Here is a 22,277-nt window from a genome sequence, read left to right as displayed (position 1 = left end):
AAAAAAAAAGAAAAAAAAAAAAGAAGAAGAAAACAAAAAAGAGGAAGAGAATTCTTAAAATGCCCTTGACTCTGGTGTGCCATGTTGATGGGTCTCACACCAGGGCCTGGCGGTCCCCAGCTCTCGAGTTGAAACATGTCCCTGAGGACAAAACAGTAGTGGGACTGGGGTACAAACTACCTGCCAGCCAGCTTCTCCTGGTCCTGGAAACAGGACAGACAGAAAAAGCTGTCCTGGCAGCCCACGAGAAGAAAAGAGATAGGAGCTAATTATTATTTTGCCATCATAAACCTTGTGGCACCGACTGAATTTCACATTTTACACACATTTTAAAACACATTTTAAACACAGTACTGAAGTTCACTAAGGTGAGTGGTAATGGCAGAGTGAAATATTTCCTTGGCTTCATCTGATAGCTTGTAGAGCCATTATCTGGAGAGGAAGCCTAGCCTCAAACAAAAGCTGCTTCAGGAGCACACCACTCCAGAGATTTCTGAGTGAATACAAGAAGACACCTGCATTCTCACTTCCTAAAGCCTGGCCATCATCTCTCCTTTACAAATGTACCACTCCACCTGGTGACTGCCAGACCCTCACTCCAAGCAAGCGCTGCATAACCTTGCTGAAGCTAAGCCTACCCAACCCATGCTGCTCTGCCTGATGTCCCACCCCACAGCTGCCAGCAGCAACCAGCCATCACCCCACGGCACAATTGCTGCTCCAAAACAGGAGGAGAGTTTCTTATCTGAAGCATCATCAACTCTGCAGTGGGGCTCGAGAGCGACATGCAATAAAAAACAGGGTGGTAACTGTAAATAGCCAGGATCTTTTTGGCTGCATGGAACCCTTTTGGAGCCATAAGACAAGGCAAGGCTGCTGCCCAAGGAACCTGAAATCTATTTTGGACTGATAATGACAGAGCCTCACACAAACACTTGTGAAACAAATGGGCACAGAAGTAGAAAAGCCAGGAGCGAAGGGGGAAAAAGATCACATTAAAGGATTAAAAGACAAAACAAAAACTTTTCATCCTCACAAGGATGAGGGGGTTTTGAGTCCATTCAGTCATGGCATTTTCACACCACCTTTGTTTAGGTAAATAAATTGCTTTAATAAACTCTGTTAGACCTCTCAAGCCATTTGTTAAATGCAAGCTAATTGCAGAACACGGGGGTGACAGTCTTACTGAGAACTTCTTTCCTTTAGAGAGCTTTGTCACTTGCTGCTAAAAAACAGCTTTGCGCTTTGTACCAAGACTGCCTCAAAAGAACAGCTTCGCTCTTTCAGAAGAACATAAGCTCTAACCTGTGACCCTTTCAGAATCAATTTTCAAAAATCTAAATAGTAAAACTTGCTAGCTAACAGCCAAAGCAGTTTATATTTATCTATGAGACAAATGAAGATTTTCTGATCTTGTCTTTCAACAGAAGTGCCAAGTGAGTCCTCAAATATGCACCAACCACCCCTGCAACCTGCAGAAGGCACCAGACCCTCTGGAAAGCACACTCTGAGCTTGCTGCTTCTCTGCCACTGAAGGAACAAAAACAAAAACTTCAATACACTTGAAGAATAGAGGCAACACAGCCCGAGCAGTCAGGAAGAACAGCAGGAAAAAGGTGACAAGCTTTTCAATCTGTAAATGAGCCACTTCAGGAACTGAAGAAGGACCTCCGTGGTACTGTGGCTTAAGAAAACAAAAAATCTGCACAGAAACAAATAAAAGATCACACTGACCAAACTAACAGATATTATACCTGCTGCATAGCTTGGCTTCATGCTACAGATCACATCTTCAGCCTTTTAAAAGATCTCAGACACTGAGGGAAATACTTGGGTTAGGTTTGCTTTTGTCAAAAACCACACAGAGTGTGGCAATAGGACTGGTGATAGGAAAGAGCCTTTCATTTTCTGTGCATCAGATCAAAATCCCACCCAGGTCAGCTGCTGCTTGCTGTCTGATAGCTGTTAAAAGGCCCCTGTGAAATGAGCTGGCTGTTTTAATCCAGTTTCAAGTGGATTGTGCTTAGATCCCAAGGTGGTAAAAGCTTTAGCAATCAAGTAGACAGGCACATGCCCTTAATGTAAAACTCAGTACATCTAGCACTAATCAGCAGCCGTACAGGAGAAAAGCCAAGAACGGAGAGGAGGCAGGAAATCCAGTTACCCACTCCATTCCTAGAAATGATTCAGCCAGACTGGACTTAAAGCAAGCGGGCAGAAGCACAGCAAGTAGTTTGTGTTTGTAGCTATGTGTTTGTAGCTATGTTTTATGAATAAGTATTTCTGCTCACGAACTCTTGATCTTTCTTCCCATAAAATGCTGTTGCAAAAGCCAACTCACATTTTCCACACGCATGGAAAAGTATCTGCTACCCATTTAATTCCTTAAACAAACACGCACACTTATTCATCAGTTTTCTCTCTGACTCTCTTTTCTTTCTTTTTTTTCTTTTTCCTGTGTTTGCTTAGGGTTTTTTTTTTTTTTTTTTTTTTTTTTTTTTTTCTCCTCAGATCTTTCCTTTCAGTATTACAGAATCCTTTCTGCCTGTGCCATAGTCAGCTTAGGGAGGACAGCATACAACGTCAGGATGATGCATTAAGAAGTACTGGGAGTTCTGTTTGCAAATACCTTTAAGAATGTTTTTCTTTCCTGCACTTTTGCAGAACAGTTGGACAAGTGAATGAAAAGTCAGAAAACACATTTTCTGAGCTGTAATTAAAAAAAAAAAAAAAAAAAACAACACTCTTAAATCTCTTAAAGTGCAGCAAATAGGAGCTCTGGAGAGGCAAGGTGAAGGGAACATTTTAGAAATTAGACACATGCAGTACTATGTGTTAATTTCAAAAATGTTCCTCAAGTAATGTCCAAACACTGGCTTGAAAATCAAGCACTTGTCAAAAGTGCTGAAGCCTTCAGCCCATGCAATGCGGCTCTGGCAGCATGGAGTACATACCATGCTGTCACAGAACGTGCTGCTCTGTCCTGTCCCAGTGTCAGCAGCATTGCATCACTGCCTCAGAAACCACACAGCTGCCTTGCTGTCTTGTTTTTCATTTGTGTGATAGCAAATTTCAGCGCAGCAAATATTTGAGCGTGTGCCCAGCATGGGGCAGTTGCAGTACATACCACTCATCGGCCACACAGAACCCATTTATCACCAACTTTACCACCGTATCCTAATTTTTAGGACACTTCTTGTTCCCCCTCGTGGATACGTTTGGAGAAATAACCCTGTCTCCACCTCAGAGGTGCCATGATTAAGCTTAAAGATTGGCAGCCATGTTATTGACTGTTGTTATTCCCTTAGGCCTCCAGGATTACTGCTTTCACTGACCACTACCAGCACACTGGCAGGATCCGCAGCACCACTGCAAATGGGCTCTCGAGTGGCTCCTGCGATCCCCAACAAACACTGGATTCTGCTAAAAGGCAACTGGCAATTCTCAGCAGCAAAACATGGGCAACTTTTCTCGGTATTGCTACAGACACTGAATTAGGTGGGATCAATATGCGCTCACCTGGCTACTGAGAAGCATCTGCATCTGCCACCACACTTGAGTTGCCTATGCTGCTTTCAAAGAACATCACCATGCAGAGATCAGATCCAGAATTTTCCTCTTCCAGTTTTGCCCATTACTTATCTACAGCAAACCTGCCAGGTCACACTCTTCAGGAAGGCAAGGGAAAAAAAGTCAGAGCTACCCACACCCACTGCATACTGCTCCATAATCTAGCCAAGGGCAACAGGGAGCATGAAAACATCCTACCAAAATTTAGAAAAAAAAACATTGTAGCTACTTTCAAAAGATTTCAAAGATAAAAACCCCTTTCTTCTCTATTTTGGAAGCGCAGGAAAAGCCCAGTTGGGGTGAGGTTTCAGGAACAAGGTTTCCCAAATGACAAGCACACACAGCCCCCTGCAGATCTCTCCAGAGCACCTTCCCTTAGTTTTGACAACTAAATGCTTTAACATAAGACCATCAGCATCGGCTGCACTTGCAAAGACTCCAGCTGAAACCTGCAAGGTACATACTTGTTCAGCCAGATTCGTTTTATTATCTTTTCCCTTTCTCTTCACCACAGCAAGAGTAACAATTTAATTAGATGGGGGAAAAAAAAAGCCCATATTATTTGTAACTATGGCAAAATACATTATTTTCAGCTAAAGAACTCTTCCGAAGGAAACAGTGCCCAGACCAACGTTCACATATAACTTCCTGAATTTGTGATTCAGACCCAAATTTCAGGGACCAGACTAATTTAGGTTTTGATCTTTCTGACCTCAGAGCATACACAAGTGCCTCGGGTTTGATGCCTGTGGCTTTGCTGCTTCCTAATCCCACAGATCTGCAACCCAACAGGTCCATCAGCCCAAAACCAGCAGCACCTCAGAAAACACAGCCTTTGAAGAAGACAGCAGAAAAACAGAGCTGTCAGCCTTGTGCACATCCCAGGGAAACCCAAGGCAGACCATCTTGTTTGCAAACCAATGCCACCACTGCAGCCTGCCCTGTGCCCTGCTGGGCAGACAGACAACACCCACAGGCTCCAGGCTGCCATTCCTCAGCAGCAGCAATTTTTTTATTTATTTTTTTTTTTAAACTTAGACTACATTTGACTTTGCTGTCAAGTATTTCAATGCAGCTGCTATTCTCGGGTTCTCCCAGAATACACACAGTAGGTACTGTACTACTGCACATATAAACATCTACCTTCCTACCGCAGCTATTTATGATTAACATAACTTTCCTCCGTTTCTGATTTCATTTCCTCTCCTCTGGCCCCATTCTACACTGCAGAGGAGACACTTTCAAAAACATACCCAGAACCAACTTTTAGCAAGAAATAAAGAAATTAAATTTTTGCCTAGTTAGAAATTTAAAATGTTAAGTCTAGTTTTGCTTGTGAGTTACATTTTCAAACAGGAAATTACCTTTGCTCTTTCATGGTTTAAGGAAAATAGGAGTAAAAATCAACAGTGGGGTAAGGTGGTGGAGGGCAGCACCTCTCACTCACTTGTGTTGGTTCCAGTCTGCTGGATTTATTGTCTCACTTACAGGGTTCTGCACTGGCCTTGTCTGTTCTGGAGATCTGACCCATCCAGAGGAAGAGACGCACCTCTGCCTCAGTCACACCAAACTTTCAAATCAGCTTCAAGAAGCAGCTCTCTGTTGCCCTCAGCCAAGCAGGATGTTCAGACAGACGTTCCCAGACTCTGGTCCTCATCCAAAACCTCCCTTAGAGGTACCTGTTCTACTCAAAGAGATCTTGCTGTCAGCACATGCATCTTTCCATAGCTGTATTCAAGCCCCAAACTTATTTTCTTCCTGTTGTTTTTGCATGATCCATAACTTGATCACAACATTAGCTATGAAACTTTTGGAGGGCCAAGAACCACCCCTCCTAGCCCTCAGAATATTGTCTTCTGGACACAGCCCTGCAGCCGCATGCCTCTGCTAGGACCTCCCTTTTTAACTTTGCAGAAGAAGCAATGTAACTGAACAGGGAGACAAAAGGAATTTATGACTGGATGCTCTATACACCTCTGTATATCAGTAAATCATCAGGGTTGGGGGGTGATAGGAACAACCCTGTGCTACTGCTCCTCTCTCTGCAGCACACTGCTGGAGAGGTCAGGCTGTGTGGAGTCCTTTGGCATCTGCCCATATGAAATAACCGCTAGATCTGTAGCTAGAGCAAATCCCCCTCCTCTGCCCTGCAAGATCACACTAACACGAAAGGCTCATTCTTGTTACCTCTCCCCCTCTCCTTGTTCCTACCTTATTATACACTACACATTAGAAAACACGGAAAGCAAACAAAAATTGCAAAGAGTGCACAGAAAAGCCTTGATGCAGCAGAGATAGGACAGATTTCCCAGTTCACTTTTCCACCTCTTCGCTTGTTCCATCAGACGCTAAGTGGTAAATAAAGCTCCTTATAACCACACGGGCTGACAGTTTTTACCTGGAGTAAGCTTCAGTACGCGACGTGCAGCATGGGAAATTAAGTCATTTAAACTCCTCCACCCTCCACAAACGCACAGGGAAACCTCAGCTAGCAGCCAGCACTCCGTTACATGGTTTTCCAACCTACAAACCAACCCGCAGCATGTCCTGCTGCAGAGACACTGATCTGCACTTCAAATACGTGCATCTGAATTATTTAAGTGTGCAGAAAGCACACAATGTAAAAGAAAATGACTTCCACACTGCACAGAGTCGCACGGCAGAACTCCCCACTCCAAAAGCCAAAGCTGCAGCCAACAGCAGCTGAGGCACGGCAGGAATACTCCAGCACTATGGCTCTACAAAACTGTAAATGATTACAGAATAACACCATGCAATCAAAGAACAAAATGTGTGCTGCAGATTAATCACTTTCCAAGACTGGAAAGGAAAGATAGGATTGAGAGATAAATCTGGCTGCAGTGTTTATGCAAGCGTATCATGCTCCTAAGGACTGAATGTCCCAGAACGTACGGAGGAAGTAAACAATGTGCCGGCGCTCGCAGCTCCAAATACGCCAGCTCAGGCAGGACGCCCAACTTTCAGTTATGAAACAGCACCTTCGCTGCTCTCCCAATTGCTGCCTGCATCGCTGCTACCCGGGAAAATCTAAAACAAAGACCCAGCAGAGAGAGCCTGCGCTCTTCCTCAGAGTTCCACGCTCTCCCTCAGGGCCCTGCTACCATTCCCAGAGGCCCCCAGATTCTCTCTCCTGCCATGCAGTGTCAGCAGCCCCAGCACACACTGGCAGGCAGAGGCTGCGAGCGCTTCTTGTCAGGATTTACTTCTGGACGCATACGCCAGCAACTCACATTCTCAGTGTCCCTCCAGCATATAATCACGCTGCTTTTGGCTGCTTAAGTGCTGCCAGCCTTCATGCATTCCTCGTTTTTGTGTAAACATGTTTACATTTGTAACTCCTGACTGGCTTAATACTGCATAGGCATTTTGAGGAAAACTCTAGGAGCACTTGAATTAAACGCAGCGCTTTGGCAGTCAATTACAAAGGAAGTAAATAGCAGACAGCCTGGATTAGGGGGGCTGCATTTCTACAGAGAAAAGTTTTCTGGTGACTGCAGCCACCATGCAAGCAAGAGCAAACACAAACAGTGCAACAGTTTGATCATCCTGTGAAAAACACCATGCTGTGCTGTGACACGGGCTGAAAAGAAAATTAGAGAAGTGACCCCAAAGCTGAAAGATCACACCCAAAGCTGGCTCTACTCTTTCAGGCCAAAACACGCGGTTGATGGAACAGCGTCATGGTGTATCTCTTGTCACCTGCAAAGCAGCACATTCAGAAGTCACGAGGTCACAAGTTAAAAGTATCTCAGAGTAATGACTGCCCCCAGCATCTGACCACAGCCTAGATCCAGCCTTGCAGCTGCCCAGGTCACCAGGAACCCCTGCCTGCAAATCCACCCCCCCCCTCCCAAATGTTTGGGGTGGGCCTAGCCCACAGCAGCTCACATTGCCGAAGTACCGAGTCCCCACACCACAATTCACCTCCACATTACAAAATAAGAGCTACGACATCTCTGCATACATAGCTCCCATTGCCACTGGGTGCTCAGAAGCACCATGCAGTGCCACACAGCAGTCCCTCACGTGCACAGGAATTCCACACAAACTGCTAACAATTTTCTGAAGATGGCAGTGACGTACAGCACCAGGGTACGTATCACAACAGCACTGCACACAGGGAACTCACACCACAGAAAGCATCTACGTAAGGTCCTTCCTCCCTGCAAGTATCTGGCTCTCTATTACAGCCAATTGACAATAATCTACTAATAACAAGACTGATGTAGCTGCAAGAATCCCCTAAAGTGAAATCCTGCCAGTGCTAGTAATGGATCCAGCAACGCGTACCAGGTCAATGGCACAGGCATCTCCGATTCTTGGAAACATTACATCCAGTCTAATTCCCTCCCAAGGTCACAACCATCAAAAAATCCCAGTACATCGTGACCCAGAGATCTGTGACTAAACAGCTGTTATCAATAGCCCAAGAAACCCAAGCACGGTGTCTGAAACCTATAGCTGCTGCCTGTGAACCCCTCAGCTTCCCTAGTCTCTGCAACAGCTTGTGGAAGAGTGGTAGAGAATAAATGGTACACTTCTCTTGCAGGAGCTTTGCCAGATTTGCTTTTGCATTGTTTATTGCAATGCCTGTTTGTATGCACTTTATTGCTGTGGAAAAAGGCCAGCCTGTTACCTGATTAAAGTTCCGTCGTAATAAAGTTCAAAACTAGGGGCTCATAAACTGTGTGCTCTGCACCCGAGTTCTTTGAAAAGCCAGTACAGGGTTATTCCCACTATTACAGGAGCTGCTCTAACACCAGCTCCGCATTAAACTGTCTCCTGGCTATGAGAGAAGCCAGGTGATGCTTATCAGAAGCAAAGACAAAGCACAAAGTTCGCAGCAGAGGCAGAAGATGCAAGAAGCTACAACAGAAAAGGTTATATCTTTTTAAACCAAATATGCTGAGTCAGAGGGCACCCAACAGAGGATGCAGGATATGTACACAGTACTTGCATTGTATACTTTCACATCATACAATCTATGGCATATCAGAGATTATTATCAGTGAGGAACTTGCAACATCATCAGAAGGGAAGGAAGAAGAATCAGCCCCTCATCACAGAAATCACAATTACTCCAAGTTTCATTAAGTATAACAAAAGCTTTTCAGGAGCTGATGCTTCTCCCTCTTTGGAAGACCAAAGGCAATCAGCCAACAGCGCAGGTCACTGAGCTAGCAGGCATCAGCAGAACAATCAACCAGGTGGGGACCATTGGGTAGCTGATAAAATGGGTGATGAGCTTATTATGACCTTGTGGCTGCCTGTCCTAGTGCAGGAAGGTCAGAGAGGAGCCAGAGAGTGCTCTCAGCTCACAATCACAACCCGGTCATACAGATGGAAAACAACTTTCAAGTCTCTCCCAATAAAATCTCACAGTTTTCTGCCCAAAACAGTAAGCATTTTAAGGACTGCTCAGCAGAGCCCTGAAGTGCACCGTCTCAGACACTGTTAGCTGTCTCAGTAAGGCATGCCACAGTGGAGGTGCAAATCTCCCTAAGGCTGGATCATCACGTACACCAATGAGCAATCCCTATTTACACAGTATCAGCAGAGTGAATAACACTACCTGAATGACTAAGGATTTGCACACTGACAGCACCAGCACTGCTTACCCAAGGCTGGATTAGTTTAAGAAAATATACAAAACTGTAAATTATAGGTGGTGCTGTGAGCCCCACCTACACCTTGCATTGTCCAACACTTCCTATTATAAAACCCTGTTCCCAGTTGCTAATAGCCTTGCAAACCTGAACTGAAAGTACAACTGGAAATAGGGCAAGCAGCCTGGGATAGGGAAGACACTGAAAGTAGGAAGTCCTGGGACAGGGGAGAAGCATGGAACCAGGAGCTGACAAAAAACTTTGCCAGCTGGACAAAGAGAGCTGATCTGGGAGGCAGGGAGGCAAGAGATGACAGGAAAAAAGGGATGTATAGAGCAGGGCTGGGAAGAGCAAGTAAGGAGGATTTAGACAGGAGGCTGCAGGGCTGGTGCTAGCTAGGAGCACAGGGGATGGTGGGGAGGTGATGGTACAGAACAGCACGCATGGAAAGGGCGTATCTCCTTACTAAGAGCTGAGCAACAAGCATGGAGCAGGGCCCATACAGAAAGCATTGGGAATGAACTGCAACCCTGACACCCCCTGAAGCATGCAGCCCACCATCTTGAAGCTGGGGGAGGACAATGTGTTGCTAACAATGGTGTCACAGGGAACAAGAGAGTACATTTCAAGTGAGAGGAGCAACTCTGACATTTTCAACTTCTGAGCATTGGCTTTTATATTTAAACATTTTTCGGTACGGACTTTGGCATAAATGAAGTATAATGCCATTTAGCACTTGTGTGGAACACTTCACCGAGTGGTCAGAACAACCTACACGGCTACTCGTGCAATCTTGGAGTATCCACAGAAATATCCCAGCTATTCAAGCTACAATAAATCTGACTTTCTTGTTCCCTCTCTGCTCCTGGAAAATGGGGAAGGCGTATGACTGCCGCTGCTGGCACCCTCCTGCCGTATCATGTTGCTTCTAGGGAGAAAGCTGCAGGCTCAACCACGTCCGTCCCTACAAGGGGAATTGGTGCTTGGTGACTTGTGAGCGTTTCCCACAGAAAATAAGGAAGCCATCATCTCTCAGCCCATGCAGAGCTCTAAGAAAGCAACTGTCATCCAAATGAAAATGTCAAACCAGAAACCAGGCACTCAAGACTGGATAAATTTAGTAAGAGGTCATGATTCAACTACAATAGAAGGAAATCCACACTTAATTTCTCCAGCAATTGTTATCATAGTGCTCAAGTAAACCATTCTTCCTTCAGGCTGAGAGTGCACCAAATCCACATCATTTCTCAATTTGCTACTTTTTTTTTTTTTTTTTTTTCCTCTTTCCTTTAACTAGAGAACACTGTCATATTACAAGCTTAGTAAGAGCCTCAATAAAAATTAAAATAAATAAATAAAGACATGTGAATAGATATTGCCATGGTTAAATCCAGACGCAGATGTTGGGAAAACCCAAAGTGAACATTTCTCCTGGCCAAAACAGTGCTCTCTTCACTACATATACTCTTGGATCCAGCACCTGCAAGAGACGCTACAGCTCATGTTGTCCAAAATGGACAAAGAATCTGACGACACACACACGTTTTGGAGGCCTGTCTGCACTTATCTGAGTACTCCGCAGCACTGTTGTGCCAATTCCAAATTACTGCGAGTTTAAGAAGTGTGCCAAACTCTTGTCAGAACAAATCCTTCAGCTAAGATTTTCCTTTCTAAAGGAAGGAAAAAAAAAAAGAAGAAAAAGAAGATGGAAAGAAAAGGAAAAAAGGGGAAAAAAATATCGACTACTTTTTTTCCTGCTTTCATTTTTCAGCACCATAGGATCAACACTGGCTGTTCAGCTGATAATACCCCTCTTTATTTCAAGTTATTTTTCTTCTTTCACCACCCACATTCATCTGGGACTTATTCAGTATTATCCTGCCTGACACCGGTCCAAAACAGCAAACAATTTCAGTAACTACACAATAAGCAGAGCATATCCTAACAGAGGCACTTCGTCATCCAGGAATCCCCTTATGTAACATCCAGCTCTGTATTGGAAATAATGTGGAAAAACTTGCAACGAGGTTAGGTAGAGCCCTGTCTTCAACACGACTTCTTCCTGCAATCAGGACTGAATTTTACAAGCAAGGAAACATTTCTGTACTTTGAGTTTCTGTCTCCAGAAAGAGGTGGAGATTTATGCCCTTTCTGCTTCTAAATTAGACCTCTTCAGTGCCCCATTTTATATTCTTCCTGACAGGTCCCTATTTTGTATTAAAAACCCGCTGTCATCGTGCTGCATAGCAAAAGACCTTTCCAGAGGAAAGAGAAACAACTCCCGCCACGGAGTGAAGCGGCAAGAAGTAACTTCCTCAGTTCAGACTGTGTGGCTGAAATACCTCACCCAGCAACACAGTTATTTCCAGCAGGGTTTGATAAAATGGTAATTCACTGTCCAGAAAAGTCAACAACATTAACCATATTACACTGAGAAAGTCAAAATAGGTCATTCGAACAGCATTATTCCCCTTTCTTTTCAAACACAATGCAAAGCGGTTGAGTAGTCTCTCTTGCAATTAGCATCACCTTTGCCTCCTCAGTGCCCAAAACACACTGGCCTCACAGAGCTGCCCTCACCTCGATCCCTCACCACCATTACTTCTCAGCAAACACACCTGGCTGAAATCCTGTCTTCATCGATCCCAGCCACCACTCTGACCCGTGGCTTCCCAGCCCTATCACCCCAGACCACAGCCACCTCTTTCTGCAGGCTGCTGCTGTCAGCCTCCAGACAGGACGGCTGCTGCCCAGAGGAGCCTCAGGAAGGTGGGCTGCAAGGATCTCCCCAGGGAATGGCGGGTGCGAGAGAGCTTTCCTGGATGTGAGAAGTCTGACATATGTTTCCAGTGCATTTTAATTTAGAAAAATGTTGGAAAGATTTTATTTATGTTTCTAATTAGGTAAACAGTATGCTTCCTCCACCTGCTCCAAGCTACCCCACCAGGCCCGGTACACATCAGATGCCGACAAACACACGTCAGGTTGATTTACTTCCCACTGCTAGTTCTCAGTGCCCTTCCTCCTCCAAGCCCCCTGTGCCACTACCTTATGGCCCAAATGCTTTCCTTCTCTTTTTCAATGATAAAACGGCCTTACTATTCATTTCCTAATATCTTTGTAAGCATGCAACTCTCTTTCCAGAAGCCTTCTGAAAAACAGCTCTTCGTAAGAAATTTTTTTCCCCTACCTCAAGTGTGCAAACCTCCTCGTACATTTTAATCAGAAATATTTTCACCACGCAGGAACTAGGTTGTAGGAGCAGCAGGGCAAGAAATAAATCAGCTTGGGGAAGCTGAGAATCACAGTCACCATAATGATGGAAATAATAGCACTGGGTTTGCAGGTTTCAGCTGCTAGACAAACGAGGCTGGATACCTCTGGCCCAAGCCATTCAGAGCTCTGACACCATTTCCATTTTCAAATCTAAGATTTTAGATGTGGCCTACTTATCTGGGTCACATATATGGTTCAGGCTGTGCAAAAGTAGAAGCAGCTTGCACAAGATTCCCAAAGCGTTCAAGATCTTTTACAGGTTCTTAGTGGCAGCATCATCCTTGGTGGCAGCCTCACTCTTGGCATCAAGGCTATGTTTCTCCAAAGCACAAACAGCTGCCTCCTTCCACAGGACATGATGAATACTTAAAGAACCACCGCTCACTCTGGAACCTGACATAGCAGACAAACGGTTTTGAGTTCTCTTGTACAGTGAAGCTTTTAAACCTAACAGATCATGTTGCACAAAACAAGGACACCGGTTTCACAAGTCTCAGCTTACACTGCATCTCAGGACATGACTTGAACTGGTATCACCAACTCCTGCAAATTCCTGGAAAAAAAATTATCTGAACATTTGCTAAGGCCCAGGGTTTTGAAGAGCAAATAATAAGTTATAGGCTTTCAGGAAACCACATCACTGTTCTCAGAGCAAAACCAATCAGCAAAAAAAAGGTGATAACATGAGAGTCTGTGAAAGCCTCACACAAAGACACTCTTTGTTTAGCAGTGTTCTCACTTATCAGAAGCCAATTTTATGTACTAAGCATATCTTGAACTTCATATACGAAACTGATAAATCCTCCATGAAGTACGAGCAAATATTTTTGCCCAAGATAGGGTTCACTGCCTTACTTTACCAATACCCTCAAAGTCACACAGTTTAGACTGATTTAGATTCAGTACCACATTTTAAGGTATGTTTACATTATAGATTTTATGTGAGAAGGTGGGGCTCCCTTTGGTTGTAACCCATCTTCGGAAAGTTGAAATATCTGTCTGAAGAGCCAGCATGGAGAGTAAATAACAAATACAGAAGGTTTAAAGAGTGCCGACATGTACCAAGATAATTTGGTCATAAAATCGCTTTGGTTAGAAGGGACTTCAAAGTACTTCCAATCCCCATATTCTAGACTTAGTCCACAGTCCAGACTTGACAAAGTAAATATGACGCTGCAGGTCATGTCTTAAAATTACTTATTTAAAATAATTTTTTTAATTCTTCTTCAGTCTATTTCAGAAAAAAAAAAATATCAGAAAGCACTAATTTACATCGACAAGTAGTCTCAACAATTCCATTGCTGGCTCTTTAGAACAAGAAAACGCTCTGTATTAGAATATTACCAGGTAATGGAAATGCTTATAAACAGAACTTTGTTTACTTAAGTGCAAGCAAAATTGCTACTAACACTACCTGGCCTCGCACAGTGCTCAGGGGGAGCCCAGGTCCAACTGCAGCCAGGGCTATAAGCACTGCTGGCTCCATTCTTACTGACACTGATGAAATATATGCAGGCACTGCAGGGGAGCCCTGCTTGGAAGACCCCATCATGCTGCTCTGAAGTGGACTTACGTAGGGACAAGAATTGGACCCTGCTCTCATCTGCCCCTACTGCACTGTCACAAACCAGGCTACACCCATGCAAAATGACTCGTGCCCCCTCTATGAACTGCTCTGCAGCACACCAAGGTGAGACACGTGCGTGCCTGTGTTGCGGTGCGCCTCTACCTGCTCTCCCACAGCAGGCTGAACCCTGTCCTCCCAGCCTCCTTGTTTATCTGCTGGCCTCCCACCCCTCTGGGGCCACGATAAGCAGATGCCACCTCCCTGTCGACACGCTGGCACCCAGCCCAGTTCTGCCCTTTGGCTTGTCATGTGGCTGGGGAACCAGCAAACCAACCAAAAACTTTTTTTCCTCGGACTGTGCTGCACACATCTGTTGGTCACAACCCCAGATGTCTCCATGGACCCACAAAGAGCTGGAAGCCTGAAAAAAAAAAACAAAAACCAGGGTGCAGGCCTGTCCAAAGTGCCAGGGTGTGAGCAAGCAAAACTCAAAGCACGAAGGATGAAGGTAACCCCAGTGGTGCCAGCCAACAAAACTCACACCCTGGCCAACTCTCCTCCCTCCCCTCGTGATTCCAAAGTTCTCAGCAGGGTTTTGTCAGCAGACCTCAGCACAGACCCACCCTCCTGGGCAGGGGCTACAGGGACACACAGTGGCATGACTCAGTGATTTGCCCCGCTGAAACATGCCCACCAGCCCCAGGGCGCATCACAGCCTGGGATGATGGCACTGATAAGAGCTTCACACCCTCACCAGCAGCTTCTTGACTGCAATTCAATGCTGTCCAGGATGACACGGGCTGCAGAGGCATCCACACAAGCCTTAGGTGCTGCCTGCCATCCACCTCACTGTTATTGCCCCCAGCCATCCTCCAGTGCCTCCCTCGCACTCCCGTAACTCACACCAAGCATCAGCCTCACCAGCAAGGGAGAAATTAAATGAAACAGAAGTGTGAAAAAAAGAAAAGAATACCTTGGCAAATGAATGTGTTCAAGTGAGAACACCACATTTCATAATTCAGCTCGCAAGTACATTATATGTTTTGATCAAGCAAGTAATTAATTCCATTCATTACTGCAAGTCTGTTATAGAAACCCATCTCCACATCTATCAGTACAAGTCTCCAGAAAGGCCTTTTTTTTTTTTAAAACCAGTGAAACTGTACAAAGGTGTCTTATTTCAGTAGAAATCCTTAAATAGCCTTTATTTTTAAATCAGCTCTAGTGAACAGATTAAGAAAATTGCACCAATAAGCAAAGTCCAAGCAGCATTACCACTGAGACACCAGCACTGTTAACTCCTGACCCACCTCCAACTCTGCAGAGCAACGCTACGAGCAAGGCAAATGTGCCAAGGCATAGCCCAGAGAAAGAACTCTGGCTTTGCAAGGCAAGACCAGCTCATCCCAAACCTCGTCTCAAGGCCCAATATCAGGGGCACCATCATGGCTAGAAACAATGACAACGTGACAATAGTTTTCTCTTCCAGGCAGCTCCTTCAAACATCACCAAACGGTTAGGGCAGAGCACTTACACGATCACTCATTTCTCTGCTTCTTCCCAACTCCTGATGGTGCCCCGAAATGGCCATCCTGCAGCCCCATCACCTCTGACCCCATCCTGTGACAACTCCTGCCCAAGGTATTACCCAGGAGACAAAGTAGCTGACTGAGAAGACTTCATCCACTGTTGCTCAAGGCCATGCTCCACTCCAGTGGCAGCCAGCTCTCAATGGCTGCAGGAGCGTAGAGGTAGGCCCAACGTACAAACCTGGAGGAGCCCTCCCAGCAGGCCAGCCCCAACTCCTGCCAACAGCCTCGCAGAGCTGAGCTCTTCCCAAACATTGGGCTGGGACCGCATCACTGCAGTCCTCCAGGTTTCTGCATGGCCACCGAAAGGAAAATCCCAAGTTCTGCGGAACAAAATGAAATCTCTCTCATCCTGTTGTTTAACTTCCTACAGTTTTCACTCTTGGTCTGGCGTTCAAGTGCTTAGAAAGAGTCGTTCACCAGAACATAACGTTCTTTGCTTCAAGACAACACTCAAGGCGTCCCTGTTAAGGCACTTGTTGCAATTGTCACGTAAGGCCACCTCCAGGATTTCTGGATCTCTGTCAGCAGCCATTTAACCACTCCCTGCCTCAAGCCTTCTGCAAACCCTCCCAAAGACTAAGACTTCTCCACACTGAGGGTGACGGAGCACTGGAACAGGCTGCCCAGGGAGGTGGTGGAGTCTCCTTCTCTGGAGATGTTCAAGACCTGCCTGGATGCCTACCTGTGCGACCTGGTGTAGAGAACCTGCTTTGGCAGGGGGTTGGACTCGATGATCTCTGGAGGTCCCTTCCAACCCCTACGATTCTGTGATTCTGTCCACACCTGACAGAGCTTCTGAAGAGCCAACTGGTCCACCCTGAGGCTCACAGACACAGCACTGCAGCAAAGTTCCTCCTGCTTCTCCAGGTAAGCTCATGTGCTATTCCTCAGTGCTGAGGCTCTGATGGACTATCAGGTCTACAGCAGCACACGCAGTTGGGTTTTGGCAAGTTGAGAAGCAGAGTTCTTTACTCATCTCCCTCAACTGGAGAAGCAAGGGCTGAACCTACTGCCAGCAAAAAACACTTTGAAACATGCTGACTTGCTTGAAAAGATAGGCCAATGTCAAATAAATGTCACATACACATGGCTAAGGAGCTGGGGATTGTCAGCGTTGCAATGGTATCCCATCATGCGCAACTGAAGCACAAGAAAGCTGGCATGGCCATGCAAAGAATCATGGGATAACCCATCTTGGCTTTGTCTGAAGCAAGTCAGAACAAAACATCTCACTCTGAAGGAAAATCCCCCTTCTGTAGACAAGCCACTTTTTAATAATAAGTGCTAAATGGACTATTCAAGCAGGTAATTAATGTTAATTAACATATGTCAGGTCATAAATTGGTTAAATGCACCTCATTTTCCAAGCTTGGTGTGTGGCAATGCTCAGGAAATTGTAGTAAAGAACAGTCCAAGTTTGTAGAAGTAGAAAAAAAAAAAAAACTGAATAAAAGGTTAAGCTTAATCCTCACTGAACTCACAGTGTGCTGAGTCAGCACAACTGAAAACCAAATGATGGTGCACGTTACTTCAACGTTTTATTTTCTGCTGCTGAACCACTGCACTGTGCACATGTTGCCATCCCCAAGAAAAGCCACATCAAAAAAGCAGCAGCTCCTTCGGCGCCATGCTATCGGCAGCCTCCACACTCTCTGCAGGACATGACCCCAGTTAGTGCTGCTGGGGCTCCTTTCCCACATGAGCTTGGGAATGGCAGCATTTGGGTGCTCAGAGCTCACCCTCCTGCGGGCAGATCAAGCCTTGAAACCTTGAGGGCTGTACGCCTTTAAAGGTAATGTACAGCTGCTATTTTACAGCCTTGCCCTGGGGCACTTCTTCTGTGACAGAGATAGCAGGAAAGCTTTTCCAAAAGTGGGAGAGAAAAGAGAACACGCAGGGTTTTAGTCTGGGCAGCAGCTTGCATTTGGGAGCACTTTTGGTTTCTCCCCTGGCAAGATGCCACCATACAATAACCCACTGCAATTGCACTGCAAGCACAAAATAAACCTCACAAAGACTTTCAGTGTCACCACAGAAGCAGCTGGCTGCTCAAACCTTGCAGGCCACCTTTAGGAGCCTGCCACCTACAGAAATCTCCTGGCTGCTTATCCTGAGACATCCCTTGTTCCCGGCAGTCCCTTCTTGCACGACTGTTTCAGATAGCCTGTTGTTTTTGAAGAGCTGAGGAACACCGATTGCAGCACTTCCCAAGCAAGCCTACCTGACCGCGATGCTACCTTGCAGATTCACTGGAGATTTCCCAGTCTAATTTTATCAGAACTCGTGAGTCTACCTACAGCTGATGACTCTCACCAAGGCATGTGCTCATATCTGCATTTTTCAAGTCCTTAAGCAGAAGTGCTCCTCACTGAGGCACTGCAGGGAGGGGGGGGGAAACATCAGAACCTCTCGGAGGCTGCCCAGTACCTCCTTCTCCTCTCACAGAAGTTTCTTACCTGCACAAGCAGGGGAAAAATGAGATGTTTGATATATGCTTCCCATATAAAATAATAACGTGCACTAATATCTACACACGACTTCTACGTGAGAGTTTAAAAAGCCATTTATTAGTGTGATGCTAAACTACACTCCTCTTCTATGCAAGCAGCTTGTTCCCTAGCATTTCAGATTTTGGAACGGAATTCTGCATCTGTTTCGCTCAGCATGAAATTCACTTACAAACGTTACCGAGCATTTCGTTGAAGTACAAGCATAAGGCTTTGATCAGGTAAGGTGCTTAAGCAATAAGTTTAAGGACATGAGTAATCCCAGCAAAGTCCCAAGGAACTCTACACATGCTTAAACCCATGGCTAGATCAAAACTTGAAATAATCAGACTACAGTTTGCAACCTAAGCCCTTCTGCATGGACAAATAAGGCAGCTCAAAATTAGGGAAAAGAATAAAAGTAAAAACATAATAGAAGGATGGAAAAAAAATACCCATGCTAGCAATCTACTGGGAAATATGGTGTGTTTTTTTTTTAAAACAAAAAAGCACCAGAGAAACAAAGCTAATGCAAATTCCAGTTTTACACTACTGCTCCTGATAACACAGCAATTAGCTATTCTGAGGAGGGAGAAGTAAGAAGAACAGAGAGCAGTGTTGCTTCCTTCCCACATCCTTTGCAAAAAAAAATGATAAAGAACGTCCCACACATCTTCATATCAGCATCTGGCTAACAGATTTAGGCATGTGCCTACATCACTGCTAAATTTCTCAATAACCTGTGCGTTTGCTGCACTGGAGGAATTGCAGTGCTTCAGCACACATCCGTCAATAAAACAAGGTAATGAAAGAGGCAGTGTTTGCATACAAAGTCTCCAAAAAAATCTACCTGCCAAAGTAAATAAGCCAGCAGTTAGTATTTATCCTTCATGAGGAAGATGCAACAGCAACAGTAAAAACAAGTGAAACAGGTGTAAAACAAACAGGCTTCTGGTATAACACCAAACCTAAGTTGGCTGTACCAAGATTTGGGAGTTATTGGTACCTGCATACGAGAGACCCATTCACAGCCCTGCGATACAGCTCAGTAGAGAGGAGAGCAGTCCCCCTAGTGTACTCTTCCTGCAGAAAAGGCTGTGTTTCACAAGAGAGTGCTGCGAGAAACTACAAAACAGCGTTATTGGAAACGATACGAGAACACTTCAACATGCTGCAGTGAAACCAGGCACCTCTGCTACGCACACAGGGCTGCTTTGGTTTTCTGCTTCAGGATTATTGAGGAAAGCAAGCTGAAACATTGTTTTTCCAAGTATTTAGCACGCAGCAAGTCAGCACAGAAGTTCTGCAATTGCAGGCTGTGGATAGGGTAACAGATGCCTGAATTCAGGAGCACAGACAGACAAGCCGTCGAGGAACTGCGTGGAGGCGCGTGCAGTACTCATCCTACGCCGCACAGCCAGCTGACACCTTTCCCCCAGCTCCAGCGATAAGAAATTTAAACGCTGACTCCTCACAGCAATCCCAGGCAGTCAGCAGATACGGGAGCACGCACCTCACCCCTCCCTGGCCATGCTGACAGCAGTGTGGGGCAACGGTTGCAGGCTGGCATCCTGCTGGCACTGGGGCAGGCTGGAGCTGCGTGCACGGGGCGAGCCTTATCAGAGTTAGCGGAAGCATAATATATGCCTTCCTAACCACATCTGAAACATTCGCTTCTGCTTTAATGCCCCAGGCAAAAATAATAATAATAATAATGTCTAGTCGAACGATAGTCGCAACTTTAATTTATAGCTCTTAAAATAATTGTTTTGAGGAGTGTAATCCCAGCTATGCGTATGGATTATGGTCTTCACTACATCTCACTGGGAACAGCACTAGAATTTCATGTATAACAATACCTAGGATAACAAAGCAAGGTATCCTCTTCTCTTTGTTTAAAATGACTTTTCCCTCTCAAGGCTGGAGAAGAATATTGTTAAAGTGCGCTTGCAGCCTTCGCAGATAAACCTGGTTGTGTGAAATTAAGATAAAATCCTTTTGATGCAGAGTTATTTTCTGTTCACTTAAAATCACAGGTTAAAACCTGGGAAAAAAAAGTCTGGTGTGAGATGCTGACATTGGCTCCCAAAGAGTTGTGTTCATTACCTGAGAGGGAAACACAGATGATAATAACATATAATGTGTTTGAGCATTGGGAGGCTAAGATGGAGTCTCTATTTAAGAGCAGTGCCTCTGCACAAATTCATTTACTTTCCTGGCACCTGAAATATCCCTCTTCCCAACACATATGCAGGGACTCAAGTGGCTCCTGCCCTGCTCAGCTGCCCACGGTCAGCTGCTGGCCTCCCTTCACCCCAGATCTCACTGTCTAAGCACGGCCCAGCTCCACAGACGGCCCCTGAAGGGGGAGGGACGTCCTGCACCTACGTGCTTCTGCACTGCTAAAGGTCACCCTAAAGGCTGCAGAGGGACTTCTGAGCTAAATCATATGAGATAAATCCCAAGGGATCCAAGTTTTTAACACTGTAATTAGCTCCAAGTACCAGCTAATGCTGCTCAGGAAAGGAATCAATATCAAATTAACAGGATAAGTTGTCAGAAAAAATTGTGACTGTATTAAGCACGCTGATCAATGCAAACACTTGGTGCTATGGCCCGGGTCCTGCTGCTGAGGCAACGGGAGCTCTGCCATGCGTTCAGCCCAAGCAGTACAGCCCTGCTGCCCGTCCTCTGGAGCAGCAATACGGAGTTCACTGAAAATTCAACACAGCTGATAAAGGAGCAGCGTTTGGCACAGCAGCTGGCAGCGAGAGCCTCGGTTCAGTGTGCGATACCAACCGGGGAAGGCAATACTGGCACCTTGAGATTTAACCCTTCACCATACTCCACGCTCACCGTCACAAAACACCTAGTGCCTAGCTCAGCCCCAACACTGCAGAATCCGTGCGTTTCACAGCCATGCATTAGCCCCTGATAAACTTTGCACTCCTGCCTTACTGAGCCCAAAGTATGGCATCTCAATGCTCTCTGCATAGCACCCCTCTTGGAGCTTAGCTGCAGGTCAGTCCTACTCCAGAACTACGAGGGGAGGCAGAGCCAGCAACAACACAGCCAGAGTTGCTTCAATCTGCAGTATTCCTGACTGGTTCATGCAGAAGTTACCCCGATGCAAGGCAGAGAGATTCAAAGCAGAAACCAAACCTCTGTGCAGCACAAAGAGACTTCTGCACACTCACCCTCAAGAGTCCCATCCCTTAGCAGCAGCTGCGATCCCCTGTACACCCCAGCAACGTTCTGGAGCACCCCCATATCTGTATGGCTGCACATCAGCCCCACGGGGCTGACAGACGGCCATAAGAAAGAGGCCCAAAGCAGTGGGTCAGGAAGTACCCACCTCACACCCCACTCACAGGAGGTACGTTTTGCTGGGCCTCGCTCTGCCACACTGGGTTGGCAGCACGGCAGTGACCTCAGTGCAGCCTGCCATGATGCGGGCTGGTATCACCCCAATGGACACGATGGATGGAGATGTGTGGGGGGCATATGGGCTGGCAGCACCAAGTCATCACTCCCACAGCCCTGTCAGCTCCATATGAAGACCGAGCCTTGGGCTTCCCTCCACCACCTTCAGGAACAGGACAGCACCAGGGCTTTTTCAGAGGAAAACGCAAGCCGATCTGCACGCGAGCTGCAGGCTGGCACTGCACGAGAGCAACTCTGCTTAATTCTATCGCGAGTCACAAGGTCCCTACAACTTGTAAAAAACAAAAATGAAAAGCGTTTAAGAACACTGCCTTCTGCCTTTTCCTTCCCTGCTTACCCCACTGCACCAGACAGCAGCCGAACGACGAAAGTTCCCTCCTTTCCAACCCTTTTCCCCTACACTGCGGACAGACGGCACCCCGTCCCCTCACCTTCCATCCGGCCGAGCTGTTGTTGTCGCCCTTGTCCTTGAAGTAGGGCACGCAGCGCACCATCCAGTCGTAGATCTGCGAGAGGGTGAGCCGCTTCTCGGGGGAGCTCTCGATGGCGCGGGTGATGAGGTCGGCGTACGAGAGGTTGCCCCACGCGTTGCGCCGCGACGAGCACTTCCTCGGCGCCGCCGCTGCGGGGCCGCCGCCGCTCAGCCCCCCGCCGCCCGCCACTGCCGCTCCTCCCGGCGCCGGCCCGGGCCCCTCCGGGCCGCCTCCGGGCAGCG

The 22,277-nt window shown here is 46.2% G+C and overlaps 1 protein-coding gene across 1 annotated transcript in view; it reads right to left on the bottom strand.

Annotated features, from left to right (window-relative positions):
* Positions 1-22,277, bottom strand: part of FOXO3 (forkhead box O3) — an 84,642-nt gene that overhangs the window by 62,060 nt on the left and 305 nt on the right. The window contains 1 exon segment of the mRNA XM_042809365.1: positions 21,994-22,277. This exon segment is cut by the window's right edge and continues 133 nt beyond it. Within this exon segment, the coding sequence (XP_042665299.1) occupies positions 21,994-22,277 (284 nt within the window).

Source organism: Centrocercus urophasianus, unplaced genomic scaffold (genome assembly GCF_019232065.1).
Source record: "Centrocercus urophasianus isolate 14NV4802_14NV808 unplaced genomic scaffold, USGS_Curo_1.0 seq_10, whole genome shotgun sequence".
NCBI classification, from domain to species: Eukaryota; Metazoa; Chordata; class Aves; order Galliformes; family Phasianidae; genus Centrocercus; species Centrocercus urophasianus.
The sequence above is the reverse complement of the archived record's forward strand: the minus strand, read 5'-3'. Positions and strand labels throughout refer to the sequence as shown.